A 16,644-nucleotide genomic window follows, 5' to 3' on the forward strand; every position below is an offset into this window, starting at 1 on the left:
TCTTCACTAAATGTTTTCTTGTGGAGGTTAAGTTGTTGTGGTTACTTTAATTTTAATTCCTGCACTGAGTAGGGGCTTGGATTTGATATTCTAAATGGGCTGTTCAACTCTATGGTTTTAATCCTTGTTCTTGGCTGTCCTTTACACAATCAGCCAATGCATTCTTTTCTTCTTCCACAGTTTGTGTGACTTGAGGTAAACCTCTGGGCTTATTTCTGCCGGGCAAGCATAATCTATCAATATTAGTACAGGAATGTAATTCATAATGTTAAATCATAAGTTTTCTTGATTTTTGCTCCAAACTATCCAGTTCAGCTTGTGTTCAGTTATTAATCCAGCAATGTATCATATCACAGATTGCATTTCATTGCATTTCTAGTGTTCAACTTTGATTGCATTTCCTGTTCTTTCAGTCTTTGGATGATTCTTTACTAATCACATTTTTAACTTATCCATGCTTGTATGTTATCCAAGTGTAAAATACCCAGATACCTGTAGGTTTCATCCTGGTGGTTTCTGATGTTTGGCCATTCAGCATTTCAATTCCATTTACCTCAATTTATTGCTACTATAGCACATTTCTCTAGACCAAATTTCATTGCTATAGTTGTGCTAACAAAATTTTATAATGTGTGTCGATAACTGGATTTCAGTTCTAATTGTTTATAAAGCTTCTAATCATCCATATAAAGCACATATAAAGCACACGGTTGCTGGAATTGGGTATGTGTAGTTTAATGAAGAGAAGGGTGAGGGGTGACATGATAGCAGTGTTCCAATATCTCAGGGGCTGCCACAAAGAAGAGGGAGTCAAACTTTTCTACAAAGCACCTGAAGGCAAGACAAGAAGAAACAGATGGAAACTAGTCAATGAGAGAAGCAACCTCGAACTAAGGAGAAACTTCCTGACAGTTAAAACAATTAACCAGTGGAACAACCTGCCTCCAGAAGTGGTGAATGCTCCAACACTGGAAGTTTTTAAGAAGAGACTGGACAGCCATTTGTCTGAAATGGTATAGGGTTTCCTGCCTGAGCAAGGGGTTGGACTAGATAACCTCCAAGGTCCCTTCCAACTTATTATTACTATTATTATTTTATTAACATTTTTTGCTATTTGATAAGCAAGATTTGATTTCTTCAAAATCATTGAAAGTGGGATCATAACAATGACAAATAATAATGATATTAATGAGTCTCCCTGGAAGATGCTTCTCCTACTGTTGCCATAAAAGGTAAAGGTAAAGGTTCCCCCGCACATGTGTGCTAGTCGTTTCCGACTCTAGGGGCCGGTGCTCATCTCCGTTTCAAAGCCGAAGAGCCAGCGCTTGTCCGAGGACGTCTCCGCGGTCATATTAACATTATTATTAATGTTTATTATTGTTATTGTTACATTTCAGAGTCTAAAAATATTATGAAAAATCAACAGTGTGCTGAGTTCCAGTCTGCACATTTACTATGGGGTACAAATCTCCAAGTTCGATTTCTTCTGTTTCCCTTTTCCAATCCCAGCTGTGGACGGCTGCTTTCACAACAGGAGGACATCCAGGAGGCCGGATTCAATGCCAGCTTGGGGACTAAGATAATCATTCATGGTTTCAGGTACAAATATTCAAAAGTGAACATATGCCCTCCACCAGTTATCTGTAATGGTATGTGGGAATGATCTTGGAAGGCAGGAGGAAGAGCCACAGCCTAGGTAACTGTCATGCAAAAGGCATCTCAGACCACAGAAGGAAAAGGGGTATGAGAAGCATCTCCAGAAGGGCCCCTCCCTCGTTTTCTGGAAAGTAACAGCGAAGGAGGGGATAAGTGCTTTCAGACTTGCTAGACACTATTACTGTAAACTTACAATAAAGGTAGTGTTAATATTCATGGTTTGTGCTTCTCGTCTGGACCACCTTGAAGGGCTGACATTATGGGACTAAGTAGTGTATTGATAATTGGGATTGCTTTAACTGTGAAAAGTAATCTCTACAATCTATTTGAAGTATATCTATGAATATACTGTACATACATAAGAGAATAGATCCATTGAATTGATCATTAATGACTGACTCTCCAAAGTCGGTGTACTGCTAAATCCTTAAGAACTGGCTCTGCTGGCTCAATAATCCTTGTACTGCACTGCTAGCTACACTGGGCTAGGCATTGAGGTTTGCCTCAGCTGTTGACCAGCTTACAACATTCCAGAAAATTTAACAATCAGCATTCTTGAGCTGGTGTAAGCCAATTCCAGCACCCCATTGCTTCAATGGGAATGTCTCTGAGAATAGTCTGTATCAGTGTTTCTCAATCTTGGCAACTTTAAGCTGCATGCATTATAACTCCCAGAATTCCCCAGTCAACATCATTTATGCTAAATGTCATTTTCAGGAAGGGAACCCCACCCATCCCCGTCCATGTTGAAATTCACATCTTGTTTTCTTTCCAATTTCTCCCTTCTACATGCTTTTCTAAGAAACTATATGCCCATCTACTGTAGTTAGTCCATTCTTTGTAGCTACACATGTCATTCTTGTGACCTTTTGCCTGCAGCTTCCCCTCACACACCTAGGTATGTTCACATACCTAGTTTTCCATCATTCTCTCTGGGTCCTGGAAGAGCCCCCCCCCCTTACTTTTGCATATCTCTTCCCTCAAAGCTCCCACATCCTGTGAAGGGAAGAAGAATCTAAGTACTTATATTTTGGACTCAGTGCAGGAAGTGCAGGCTGAAATATTTCATTTGCTGAAAAAGATACCCAGTTACTGGCCATTTTGGGAAGTTACCAGATGGTGTTCATGAAGCTCATCTTCTTCATATTCATTCATTCCATCTGCAGTTCTCAATCACCTGTCAGCAGTTCCGACATGTTTATGTACAGGGAGGGAGTCGTTTGTATGACTTTATCAGAGGCAGAAATTGCTGCATCTGAAGATGGTGGGAGAGTTCTGGAATGGAGAAAAAAACAAAAAAAACTAGGAGAGATGAAAACATCCACATTTCCTGCTGATAAGTGACAGAATGAGTGATGGATAGAGATGCACAAAATAATGGAAATTCTGACTGATAGAAAAAATAGAAATGGAAGGAGGCAGGGACAGAGGTGGTGGTGGGGAGTTCCCTTCCTGACAAGAACATTTAGCATAAGCATATGCCAATTCGTACACTTAGAAAGTTTTTTTTAAATGCACTTGGAAATGATGCTGGCTGGGGAATTCTGGGAGTTAAAATCCACATGGCTTAAAGTTGCCAACATTGAGAAACACTGATACAGACTACAGGCACCTGGCACTTCCAGACCCATAAGAGGAAGGGAAGAAGAATATAGAGAAGGATGTTCTTCAAGGGATGAATGAAACATAGTCAGGAAGGAGCCAGAGATTGCTAGGCTAGACAGAACTTTTATGTCAACACAAAGCACATCGGTGCCTTTCAAGGCCACCAAGAGAACAGCAAGGTATTCACTGAATAGTGAACGAGGAAGGAATAACTTTAGAATCTTAATTCTAGCCACAGATCTAAGTGTGGTCCTTGACTTCTGTGTACTGCAGTAGACAGATCTCTGTATACAGTATATGGCTTCATTATTGTCTTGTAAAGAGACAAATCTTGGTCATGAACATGCTGTTGAATAAGCCAAATTTTGAAAAAGTAAGTTTCCAGGAAACTGAGGTATCTGCTATGAACACAGCTTGAGCCCATCAGCATTACTGTAAATTGAGGGTCTCATGATTTGTTGGACATTAAACCTTGTGGATCAGGCTTCACCTTTCTTTTATAAATAGAGATGCCCTCCCACATCACTTGCTTGTATTTCTCTTTAGGGCACTAGGCACCAAACCATCATGGATAGATGCACTAATTCAAGCCTTCCTAGAGGTAGCCAGAGTCAACGTGATTGCTGTAGACTGGGTTCAGGGAGCCACAGCAGCCTATCCTACTGCAGTGGAAAATGTTATGAAATTGGGACTGGAAATTTCTAGTTTCATCCGCAAGTTACTGGTAAGTAGAACTCCCTGAGAAAGTACTGGATCAAACGTTTCTCAAGTAGAATAGAATAGAGCTGGAAGGAACCTTGGAGGTCTTCTAGTCCAGTGCTTTTCAACTGGTGGTCCACATGCCACCTGTGGTACATTGGCACCTGGCAGGTGGTACGCAACCATCCTAGAGAAGTGGTAGCATGGGGAGGGGAATGAACTGAGCCAGCAGCAGCACCGCACAAGCCTGAGCGAGAGATGGCTGGAGCTGCAGGGCTGTCAGGGCTCAGCAGAAGCACCAGGATCAGCGCTGGGCTCCAGCTGATCGGTGCTTCTTCTGATCGGTGCAGACGGACACGATGTGGCTGGTCTTCCCACAGGCCCGGCACATGGCTGTCTGGCACCTACAGTCCAAGCTGGGCCCAACACTGGGCCCAGTGTTCTTCAACATCTTCATAAATGACCTAGATGAGAGGATTGAAGGAGCACTCATCAAATTTGTGGATGATATCAAACTGGACGGAATTGCTAAAACTTGGGAGATAGACTTAAGTTTCAGAAGGATCTTGATGCTCAAGCATTGGATCCTATCCAAGAAGATGCAGTTCAGTTGTGAGAAAAGTATGGTCCTCTACTTAGGCAGGAAAAACCAAATGCATAGGTACAAAATAGGCAGTACTGGCTCAACAGTAGTGCCTGTGGAAGGGATCTATGTGTCCTGGTGGACTATCATTTAAGTATGAGCCAGCAGTATGCTGTAACTGCCAGAAAAGCCAATGCAGCTGCCAAAAAAGCCAATGGGCTGCATCACAGAGAGATAGCATCAAGATCTCAAGAAGTTAAAATATCACTCTGTATTGTATTAGTGAGGCCACATTTGGAATACTGCATTCAGTTCTGGATACCATGATACAAAAAAGATGCTGAAGCCCTAGAAAGAATGGCAAAGCCCAACAAAGATGATAAGGGATATGGAGCCATATGATGAACAGCTAAGGGAATTAGGTATGTTTGGCCTAAAGAGAAGCTTAGAGGGGAGAGGTGATAGCAGTCTTCCAATACTTAAGGGGCAGTCACAGACATGAGGGGTTTGACTTATTCTCCAAAGGACTTGAAGGTAGGTCAAGACACAATGGGTGGAAACTTATCAGAGACAGATTCAACTGGAGCCAAGGAGGAATTTCTTGTTACTGAGAGCAATTAATCTATGGAACAACATTTCTGGGAATTGTGGGTGCTTCATCATTGGAGGTTTTCAAGAAAAGATTGGACAACTGTTTGTCTGGGATAGAATAAGAACTCCTGCCTCAGGGAGAGGGTTGGACTAGAAGACCTCCAGGGTCCCTTCCAGCCTTATGAGTCTATGATTCTATATCCTCTAGAACACACAAAAGTAGCACCTGCATTACCTTGTGATTATGTGATTGTGAAGAGACTAATTTTGTTTAAAGAAATGCAGATAGGTATCACATATACTTTTTACCTTCAAACGATACATATTTTAAAATATAATATTTCTGCAACCATGTTTCTGATTATTGCCTTGCAGAATAATCCTGTCCAGATTCCCTTTGTCATACTACATATATGAACTATGCTTACTTCGTCTGTATTTTGTCTATTTTCTAATGCTGTTCATAATAAATTTTAAAAAGTATTGCTGCAACTACCAAAGTCTTATTGCAATAAACTATATTTGAAACTCTAACTCTTTTAGAGTTGCCTTCATTTTGCTTTTTTTTTTTTGCCATCTAAGCAAAATAGTCCAGAGAAAAACATGAACCAATTGATTAGATTGTTGGGGGATTTATCTGTGTGTTTTAAGGGCATTTAGAACAAAAATTTGAAGTCCTAATGATTATTATTCCCAATCTTCAGGCTGTAGGGGTGCCAGAATCATCCATCCATCTTATTGGGGTGAGCCTTGGAGCACACGTTGGGGGCCTGGTGGGCCAATTCTATGAAGGCCACCTTGGAAGAATTACTGGTAAGGAAAGCAGCAAGGTGAAAATATGTTAGTATGGTTTATGCCATTTTTCTTAATAATTGATATTTGAAGAGTGCTTTCTTTAGCTCTTAACTAATTATATTTTGGAGCACAATGGTTCAGTTGTTAAAGACAGTGAGATTGCCAGCTGGTAAGCTGATAGCCTGGGTTTGAGATATGAGCACTGCGTGACAGAATGAGCTCCTGTTACTTGTCCCAGCTCCTGCCCACCTAGCAATTCGGAAGCATGCAAATGCGAGTAGATAAATAGGTACTACTTCAGTGGGAAGGTAACAGCATTCTGTGTGCCTCGGCATACAGTCATGCTGGCCACATGATCATGGAAATATCTTTGGACTATGCTGTCTCCCTTGGGTAAGAAACAGTGATGACCACCGCCCTTTAGGGTCAGACACAACTGGAAAGGGGAAAACTTTATGTTTAATTATATTTTATTAATATTTTATTGCTAACATATGATTTCTTTTAGTATTTTAAAGACTGCACTTAAAGGTTTTTATGCATTTTATCCATCTATTTCTTTAGTCCTTTTTCATTGTTCTTAATTTCTTAGTATTTTATTATTTTAGCTTTGTATATAGGTTGGTCAGTACCTGTAATAAACCTGAATTGAATTGAACATATGCTTACAATAGCAAAAAGTAACACATTTTTCTTATAACTTAATATATAAAATTAAAAATTATAATCCTGTGATAAGTAAGGGAATGGGTGAGCCTTTGGCTATGGTACTTTGAAGAAACAAGAATGTCCAAACATTAGGCCAATGTGAAGCCACAAGATCCGCATTGTAATATATCTTTAAATTTGTTACATGTTTATTTTGTTCTTACATATCTAAAAGCTTTATGGATTTGGTATCCTTCTTCATGAGAGCTTGATGAATAGTATATTGTTCTATTTTTCACTTTTCCAACTTTGTAGAAGCATATAAAGATTGTTTAACATAATTCAACATCATATTGGAGATCATCCTAAGGGGCTCAAGGGGCTCAAGGCTTTGCCCAAAAGAGAGTTGGCAAGGCCCACTTACAGTAGTCCAGAAAATGGACTTTTTAATGATAAAGTAGATAAGTGGCATGCAAAGAGCAAGGTCTATCATGTAAACCAATTAAGAGAATAGACTTAGAGAAAGAAGCCAACAGAGGGACAGACTGAACCATACAATGGAGTTTAGGAGATCCTTAAAGCCTAGAGCAGGGGTAGACAACCTTGGCTCTTTTATGTTGTAGCAGTTGAAAGTGGGGGAACTTTGAGTCAGAGTAGGTGGATTCTACTTTTGGTCAATTGGAGGGGAAACTGACTAACTCATTGCAAAAGTTACATAGATGGGAAGGTGCAAACAGAGTGAAATCTGTGCCCTGTAGAAGTATCCACTGTATTAAACAACACTTTCAGGAGAAAAGTATAACTCAGAGAAATATTTCTAGGAGAAAACCTGTATTAGGTTCCAAAGATCTTGCAATATTTTTTTTTCAAAATGAAGAGATTGTGGACATTTGTATATTACATAATTAATGTCATATAGATTTTGTTCCTTTTAGATTTCTCAGTCAATTGTGCCATCTTTCTCTATAGCTTTGATTAACCTTCTGTTAGGCTATCTTGCTGACAAAACAATTGGTTGGTTTTGCAAAAGATTTAAGCAGTTCCCAATAATTATAGATGTAGAGGTTTAGCAGTAGTATTGAATAAAAGTCCTATAAATAAGGGACATATATTTTTTAATATTTTATTCAAAGAAATGTTTTCATTGTGATTTGGGTTGTTTCCTAATCCCATCTCTCAAACCGTTTTTCAAACAAAATAATAGTAATAGCAACACAGAAAGGATTATGATGATTGAAGAATTTAGTATTGTTTTTGTTTCTTATGAAAAATGCCATAAGTTCAATTATGTTTCAACAGTTCTGGCTCTGTCTTCTGAATCACAAATGGTCCATTTCAGGTGACCTTGTATTACACAATCACTTGCTGTCCTCCAAATTCACCAAACGAAAAGTGTAATTGGTTGCCACTTATTTTTCATCATGTTTCAGCTCTGGATCCAGCGGGGCCAAAATTCACCAGAGCCAGCCCTGAGGAACGTCTGGATCCTGGAGATGCTCTCTTTGTAGAAGCCATTCACACAGATTCAGATAGTAAGCTAATGACCTGCTTTCCAATGATATTTCAGGTTTTTTTTTTAAGACAGTAACATTTCAGGTGTATTCATTTCCAAAATTGTTTTTGTATCCTTCTTGAAAATCATTGTTTACTATTAGCTTCTACTTTTTAAGATGTAATAATTGTAAATAATAGGTGCTGTTTCTGTGTCATAGCTCTACTATTTCATCTTAGTTCTTCTGATGGGTTGACTTTGGGTTTATGGACCAACAATTCCAGAGTAGTACTATACTACCTGAATGGGGTTGAAATCCCTCTCTCAGAAGTGGTTTGCAATCTAGGTTTCCTCTTGTTCCTGCTGAAGCAGCAGTCGGTTTTGTGGCCCAAAGGGCTTTTTTGTACAATTACATTTTGGGTGTTAATTGTGATAATTCCAGAATTGAGAATTCTTGCTCATAGTCATGCCCTAGTCAACTCCTGCTTAGATTATTGTCACTGCTGTACAAATGGGCTGTCTGGAAAAGCATTTGAAATATAAAGCTGGCATAAAATGCAGCGGTCTGGGCTGTGATGGGGTATCTTGTTACACAGGGATAACACAATGCTTTGGAACTGCACTGGTTCCCATTCAGCTTCTGGTCCTTTAAGGATTCAGATATTCTCTTCTATGCATCTCCTCATCTAATCAAATCAAAGACTATCAAACATCTTCTAAGTCCCATCTGTCTAGGGATGCCATCTGATAGGACCTTGGAAACAAACATTCTCAGCATTGAATGTTAATTTTAGAACATCCTCCCTACAGAAATCCACTCTATTCTTTGTCTCTTGGATTTCAGGAGAACAATTTTGACCTAGCTATTCCATCTATCCCAGGAGCAATGTATTTTGCAATTGTTGGGGTGATCCGGCACACAAATGGTTTGGGGTCCCCCCTCCCCCGTTACTGTGGTACTGTTAGGATTTTTTGCCTTTTTAAAAACTTCAGTCTTTCAAAGTTTAAACTTCTTCATAATGAATTTTACTATTTGTAATTAATCAGTAATTATAATACTTTACACAGCTCAAATGCATGCATATTTTGTGTATTTCAACAGTTTGCTTTCTTTTATTTGCTTGGCCACTAATTGGAACAGAATTAGATGAAATATTCTGGGGGGGAAATCTTGTGGAAAGATCTGTTTTATGCCTGTATGTATCTACATATGTGTGATCAGTGCTTCCAGCTGCAGCTTTGCTATAGATACTTGCATGTTTTTAAAAGCAATTCTAACAGATTTTTTTTTTTAGATTTTGGTATCCGAATACCCGTGGGGCACATTGATTACTATCTTAATGGAGGGAAAGATCAGCCTGGATGTGCCCGTCTCATATTATATGGTAATAATGGTTTTTGGGTGATTATTTGAAGCTTCCTTTCTGTCAAAGCAATGTACCTTGCACAGATACAGTAGCTATAATCTCATCAGGGATATCTGTATTAATAAATGGGGATTAACAGGAGGTTTCAGAGGAGCTCAGTAAGGAATTTTAAAGGGAAGTCTCTGATAAATTTTCCCTTTGAGGGTCTTTTCCACTTTCTAATAAACCACAGCACAAACTGAGCAGGTAGCACTCTCTTTTTTTCTGTGGAGTTCTCATGTGTATGACAGAGGGGGCATGGTTTTACATGCTGCCTATATCCAGTGGATGGGGCTTCACATGTTTGTGAAGTGGCTGACAGACCACTCAGAGACAGCAGGCTAACATTAACTGGTTTATTAGGGAATCGGACAAACAGGTGTTTGGGGTTCGTACTTTTATAGCCGGCTGCCGGCCAGCTAGTCCAATCAGCGGCCGTTCTTCTCCCACCAGGATTCTGTGGCCAATCCGCTGTCAGCTGTGTTTGACAGCTCCTTCGTCCACATGGCTGGGCAGTTCCGCGTTGTGTTGACAGCTGAGAGCTGTCAACTGGCTGTGCCTGCGCCTTCGCTGGGGAGGTTTTGACAGCTGTCAAAACTCCCGCATGTTCGGCTGTCGTGGCGTTTACCTCACGACTAAATATAACTGTTTAACTCGTATCGATAACGATCTTACATATAACGATCTTACATATAATACACCCCTTACCCTTCCCCCGGATTAGTTCCTCCCCCCTGTTGTTGTATGTTGCTTCCTTCCCACTCGTAGTCCTGGAGGTAGGCAGGTGCTCTCCTGGTTCGGCTGGAATGTCGTGGGGGTGTTTCGTTGTAAGGCTCCCTTTCCTCTTGCTGTAGTAGTGGCATTCCGTCATCGTCGGGTGGGGTTGGGTTATCAGGTGTGGGGTTGGTCATCGGCATCCGGCCTCGGCATTGAGACGGTGACTGGGAGGTATTTTCGGGTCTTCGTGCTCTGAGTTGGTCCACATGTCGTCGTAGATGACCTTCGGAGCCCGCGTTTATTAGGTATGATAGGGGCCCCGTTTGGTGAAGTATGACCCCTTGTACCCATTTTTGACTACTTGTGTAACTCCCTGCCCAGATGGCTTGTCCTGGGCTGAAGGTTCGAGGTGGGGAAGGCTGCTCTGGGTCGGTGTTTGCCCTGTCGGGGTGCAGTCTATCTAACCTGGTTATCAGCCTCCTGCCCCACCTGAGTTCCGCCGGGGATTTGCCCGTGGTTGTGCACTGGGTGGTGTGTTGGGCGAGGAGGAACTGGCTGAGGCGACGGTGCCAGTCTCCCTTTACGAACTTTTTTAATGCTTCTTTTGTGGACCTCACCATAATTTCTGCCATTCCATTCATCGACGGGTGGAATGGAGCCGACGTGACATGTCTAATAGAGTTCCTCATAGCGAACATCTGAAATTCACGAGAAGTGAATTGTGGTCCGTTATCGGAAACTAGGACGTCAGGGAGGCCGTGTGTTGCAAAGACCCTCCTGAGCGCTTGGATGGTGGAGGTTGTGGTGGCTTTATTGATGGGAATGACCTCGAGCCATTTCGAATAACTATCTACAATTATCAAGAAATTTTGTCCCCGTATAGGTCCGGCAAAATCTAGGTGGATGCGGGACCAAGGGTTCTTGGTGGTTTCCCATCTATGGACTGGGGCGTGGGGAGGGTCTGATCTGGCTAATTGGCATGGGTAGCATCCCCCTACGTGGTCCTCGATATTGCTGTCAATCCCTGGCCACCACACGTAACTTCTGGCAAGGGACTTCATTTTAACTACCCCCAGGTGCCCCTCGTGAAGTGTATTGAGTGTCTGGAGCCTGTTTTTTCCTAGAATCACCACCCTATTTCCCCATAGAAGGCAGCCTAAGTGGGATGTTAGCTCTTGTTGTTTTGTAAAGAATGGGCGGAAGTCGGGGTCGGGGCACTTTGCTGGCCAACCTGCGGTGACCCAGTGTAGGACTCTGCTAAGGATTTTGTCCCTAGCGGTGTTGGCTGCTATATCTTTGGCTGTTCTGAGATGGCCAGTATGTTCCCGGCCGGGGCTGGGTCTGGGTCCTCTGTTTGTAGGGGAAGCCTGCTGAGGCCGTCTGCGTGTCCTAACTCTTTTCCCGGTTTGTGTATCAGCTTGTAAGAGTATGCTGATAGAAAGGTAGACCACCGTATAATTCTTGGGGACAAGATTTGTGGGGTCGTTTTGTCCCACGTAAATATGCCTAACAGGGGTCTGTGGTCAGTGAAGATTGTAAAGGGTCTGCCGTATAGGTAATCGTGAAATTTCTTCACGCCGGCGACGATAGCCAGAGCCTCCCTATCTATTTGGGCGTAGTTCCTCTCTGCTTTGGATAGTGTTCGTGAGTAGAAAGCTATTGGCCTTTGCGTTCCCTCTTTGTCTAGGTGGCTCAAGACGGCTCCTATCCCGTACGGGGAGGCATCACAAGCGATGCAGATGGGAACGTCTTCTTTGAATAGAGTGACTGTGGAGCTATTACAAATGATGTCTTTTAGGGATTGGAAACTGTTTTCGTGTGTCCTTGTCCAGGACCACTGAGTGCCTTTATCTAATAGCCTATGTAGGGGCTCCACAATGGTAGCCTTGTGAGGCAGGAAGGCATGATAAAAGTTCAATAACCCCAAGAAAGCTTGGAGTTCTTGCTTGTTTTGGGGACTGGGGGCCATTTTGATGGCTTTGAGCTTTTCATTAGTGGGGTGGATGCCCTGGGCGTCTATCCTGTACCCCAGGAATTCCGTGGAAGGAACTCCAATGGAGCATTTCTCCTTTTTTAACTTAAGACCAGCTGTTCTGAGCCGGTCTAGGACAGCTGACAACCTGTCAGCTAGATTGGCTTCTGTCTCTCCGGCGATGAGTACATCGTCGAAGTAGGGACAGACCCCGGGAATCCCTTTCAGTGTTTTTTCCATTATGCTTTGGAATATTCCCGGGGCAGCCGAAATGCCAAATTGTAGCCTATTTATTTTGAATTTACTTTGAATCGTGCATGACGATCGTCTGTGTGTCCGCGGTTTCTTTGGTTACAGGCAATTGCAAGTACGCCTGCGTGAGATCCAGTTTCGCAAAGATGGCGCCCGAGTGGATGGAAGCAAGGACGTCTCTCACCACCGGGACCGGGTAAGTGTGGGCGCTCAGGGCCAAATTCAGGGTGGCTTTATAGTCGGCGCAGAGCCAAATTTGCCCATTGGGCTTGATAGGAGTCACTATAGGGGTCTCCCAGCTTCCCCCTTCAGTAGGTTCTAATACCCCCAGCTTCACGAGGCGTTCCAATTCATCCTCAATTTTCTTTTTGAGGGCGAATGGAACCCTACTGGCCCTAATCCTGATGGGTTGTACGGTTGGGTTAAGATTTAAGGAGACGGGTGGTCCTGTATACTTCCCCAAGGAGCCATCAAAGACGTCTGCATATTGTTTGCAGACAGCTTCGAGGCTTGAGGCCTGTACTGCGTTGACCCCCGTGATTGCGATGCCCAAGGGGCTAAACCAGTTTAGCCCTATTAAGTTGGTGCATTCCCCCTGTGTTACTAACACCTCTAGGGGTCCCTGAAATTTTTTATATTCTACCCACACTTGGGCTTTACCCTTAAGTTGGATAGGGGTTTTTTGGTAATCAGCCAATTGTACGTGGGGGGGATCTAAGGGAATTGCTTTGTCGTTGCGCCAGCAGATTTCCTTATACGTTTTAAGGAGATTAGGGACACTGCTGACCCAGAGTCGACCTCCATGTCACAGGCGACTCCCTGGAGTCTGGCTTTAATTTTTACCTTAGGGCTTGGGAAGTGGACCCTGTCTACTGCCTCCACTAAACTTCCTGGGGGTTTCTTCCTATAGGCTCGGGTAGGGTTCATACCTGGGGGGGTAGCCTCCACTTCGTGCAGGTTGTCGCGGGGGCGGCTCTGGAAGACTGATTTGATGTGCCCGGTCTTCCCACAATTGTGGCACTTCGTGCTGCGGAAACGGCAGCTGGCTCGGGCATGGTTGCCCCCGCAGCTGGCACAGGTGGCTCGTGGGTCTCTGTTGTGGCTTCGTGGAGGCATGTGGCTCCTAGTTTTTTGTTTATCGTTGAGATCGCTTCGGCGGGTTTGAAGTGTCTCCATCCGGCGTTGGATGGCATCTATGTCTGTTAGGCCTACGGTTCCGTCGTCATCACTGAGGGTTGTCTCGTCCTGATGCACGCTTCTGTGGTGTTCTAGGGTAGGATGTGCGGGGTCTTTCCAATGGCTGTCTTCATATGCCAATACCTCCCGGGAGACCTCAGCTAGGTTCATTTCAGGCATGGCGATGATCTTTTTTTGGAGACGTTCGTCTCTCAGCCCTATGACTATTTGGTCCCGGATCCAGTCTTCTAAGTCCGGGAAACTGCAACTTCGTGCGGCGTGCCGGACTCCTGCGATGAAGTCGTTCGCAGATTCCTCCGGCCGCTGTCGTGGATGGGCGAACTGCACTCGCCAATATAGTTCTGAGTGGGCTGGCATATAGTGTTTGTTGAGCCTGTCAGTGAGCTTGGCGTATGGAACCTCTGCGATCGGTGTCAGGCTGAACAGCCCCACGGCGGCGGCGTAGACTGGAGGCCCGCTTATGTATAGGAGGGCAGCCGCTTTCGCTCGATCGTCAGTAATTTTACTGACCAAGAGAAAGCCCTCGACCTGCCCCAGATGCGACTCCCAACGCTCTGGATGGTGGGTGTCAAATTCTCTGACGCGTCCGAAGTTGGCCATGCTGTCGGGGTCCGGTGATCCGCTCCGCTGTGGAAGTTATAACTTCCCAGTGACTTAGCCGTGACTCGCTCGGATGGCCGGGAACTCTCTTCCCCTGGCCGTGACTTCAGCTCGGCGGAGCGGATCCCACCTTTGTCGCCAGTGAAGTGGCTGACAGACCACTCAGAGACAGCAGGCTAACATTAACTGGTTTATTAGGGAATCGGACAAACAGGTGTTTGGGGTTCGTACTTTTATAGCCGGCTGCCGGCCGGCTAGTCCAATCAGCGGCCGTTCTTCTCCCACCGGGATTCTGTGGCCAATCCGCTGTCAGCTGTGTTTGACAGCTCCTTCGTCCGCGTGGCTGGGCAGTTCCGCGTTGTGTTGACAGCCGAGAGCTGTCAACTGGCTGCGCCTGCGCCTTCGCTGGGGAGGTTTTGACAGCTGTCAAAACTCCCGCGTGTTCGGCTGTCATGGCGTTACCTCACGACTAAATATAACTGTTTAACTCGTATCGATAATGATCTTACATACAACGATCTTACATATAATACAGTTTGTGCAGCCTGGTTGCTGGTATGCTGCGGCCCAGTGCCAGTCCACGGATTGGGGGTTGGGGACTACTGGTCTATGAGATGCTATTAAGTAGTTTCCAAAAGTTAAAATAGCTTTTTCTCCTTTCTTCTAATACTGTTCAAGGACAGTCTCAAATTATATACAATTTGTCACTCATTATTTTGGAACAAATACAGAAGACTATAGTAACTGCAGAGGCAATAGAAGCAATCAGGGTAACTATCAGCATTGAGGATATTAAAGGTCAGGCTGTTACAATGCTCTATTGACTCAAGGATAAGTAGTGAGCAGCAGTGGGAAAAAGCCCTTAATTAAGAATTTGTACTTAAATTTGGGGAACTGAGAGCCTAAGAAGGGACAAGGAAAATGCTTTTCAAAGAGTTTGGCCTAATAAGATAATGCCAGCATTGTAGTCATGGCCTGCAAAGTTTGTAGCTTGGCCAGCTAGCTGAAAAAAATCTGAGATTTATTTGTAAAAAATGCAAGAGCATTTGGACAGTAGATATTTGAACTGGACATAGGTTTAAATGGAGGGTATTATGGGAAGTCAGCCCCCTCCCCAGAGAAAGAAATATTTCTGGAAATATTTAAAAGGCAGAATATATTTCCCTAAAGGATTTTAAAAGCAGAAACCAACCCTGCCCCCAAGACTTTCTGTCCCAAATAGAAACCAAGTCTGCAGAATTGCAAATGTGATAATCTTGTCAGAAAGACTGGAGTCAGGAAACTGGGATTAAGACAAAAGATCCCTAGAATCAACACCCTCACACCAAAATCTAAGAGTCATCAGCCACAACTCCAGGGAAGCAGGATATGACCTTTGGGACATAATAGGATTAACCACCTGTGCTGGTTAGAGTAAACAGTCATTTTAGGAATTAAGAACTGTCCCCTTAAGGGATAGCCTTCTGGGTAATGTAGTTTTAAGTTACTTGGTCACATCTGTGTTTTGGATTGGCCACTGGGAGGGACTTCAGTTTGGATACAGGGGGCGGCGGGGCGGGGTTCCTGGCTATGTGCAATCCAGCAGAGTTTTTAATGGAGCCAGCCACGGTAGCCTTTGTTCCCTTACATGGGATAGATTATTTCTTTTCACACTACATGTATGGGATCAGATTATGAAATGTGCCTCAGAAGAATCTCTTCAGTAACTGTGAGTTAATGTTTAGAGAATGCCTGATGAATTAAAATAATTTGCATGAAATCCTTTCCATGGAGTTTATCTGTCTGAATCATAGCAACAGCATCTGCTTGACTCAGAACAGTGAAAAGAAATAATCCAAAAGAAGTAATTACCTTCCCAGTGAAAAGAGATTGTGTCTTCGCTCAAAGTAAAAGAGCTCTGTTTACATTTAACTATGAGATTGCTCTGAAACCCAGAATTTGCATGACATAGCTATCCAGCCGTTCCCTGGACTCTTGCTTATTTACATGACAAAGCCAGCTCTTTCTGTTACAAGAAGTTTCCTGCGTTGAAATGTTTACAGGGGAGAAAAATTAATCCAAGCCTATGTTTAACTGAAGCCAGCTATTTAGCTGTTTCCTTGACTATTGCTTAAAGAGAAATAACAAAGCCAAAACCCTTTAGAGTTGCAAGACACCTACAATCCAAATTGGGATTTCAACCTCGGGGGTTCAGACCCTTAGAAATTCCAGAACCAGAGTCAGCTTACAAGCCTCATCAGAAGGAAACCGGCAGCAGCCATTGTTTCCAAGTGTGGTCTAAGTGCAGCGCCCTCTAGTGGCTAATCTGAAAACAACAGGCTTGTATTTATGCTACCCGCATACAGTGCACCCTAGTGTTCAAAGAGTGAATTTTATTGAAGTCTTTACTGCAAACAGCACACCCTGGTGGTCAAAGGGTGACATTTACTGA

The 16,644-nt window shown here is 43.4% G+C and overlaps 1 protein-coding gene across 1 annotated transcript in view; it reads left to right on the forward strand.

Annotated features, from left to right (window-relative positions):
• Nucleotides 1-16,644, forward strand: part of PLA1A (phospholipase A1 member A) — a gene marked incomplete at its 5' end in the record, with an annotated part of 51,387 nt that overhangs the window by 3,135 nt on the left and 31,608 nt on the right. Inside the window, 5 exons of the mRNA XM_083350971.1 lie at nt 1,398-1,599; nt 3,808-3,985; nt 5,839-5,947; nt 8,008-8,109; nt 9,365-9,454. Of these exons, the coding sequence (XP_083207097.1) occupies nt 1,398-1,599; nt 3,808-3,985; nt 5,839-5,947; nt 8,008-8,109; nt 9,365-9,454 (681 nt within the window). The remainder of the gene's footprint in view (nt 1-1,397; nt 1,600-3,807; nt 3,986-5,838; nt 5,948-8,007; nt 8,110-9,364; nt 9,455-16,644) is intronic.

Source organism: Vipera ursinii (genome assembly GCF_947247035.1).
Source record: "Vipera ursinii genome assembly, chromosome: 2".
NCBI lineage: Eukaryota > Metazoa > Chordata > Lepidosauria > Squamata > Viperidae > Vipera > Vipera ursinii.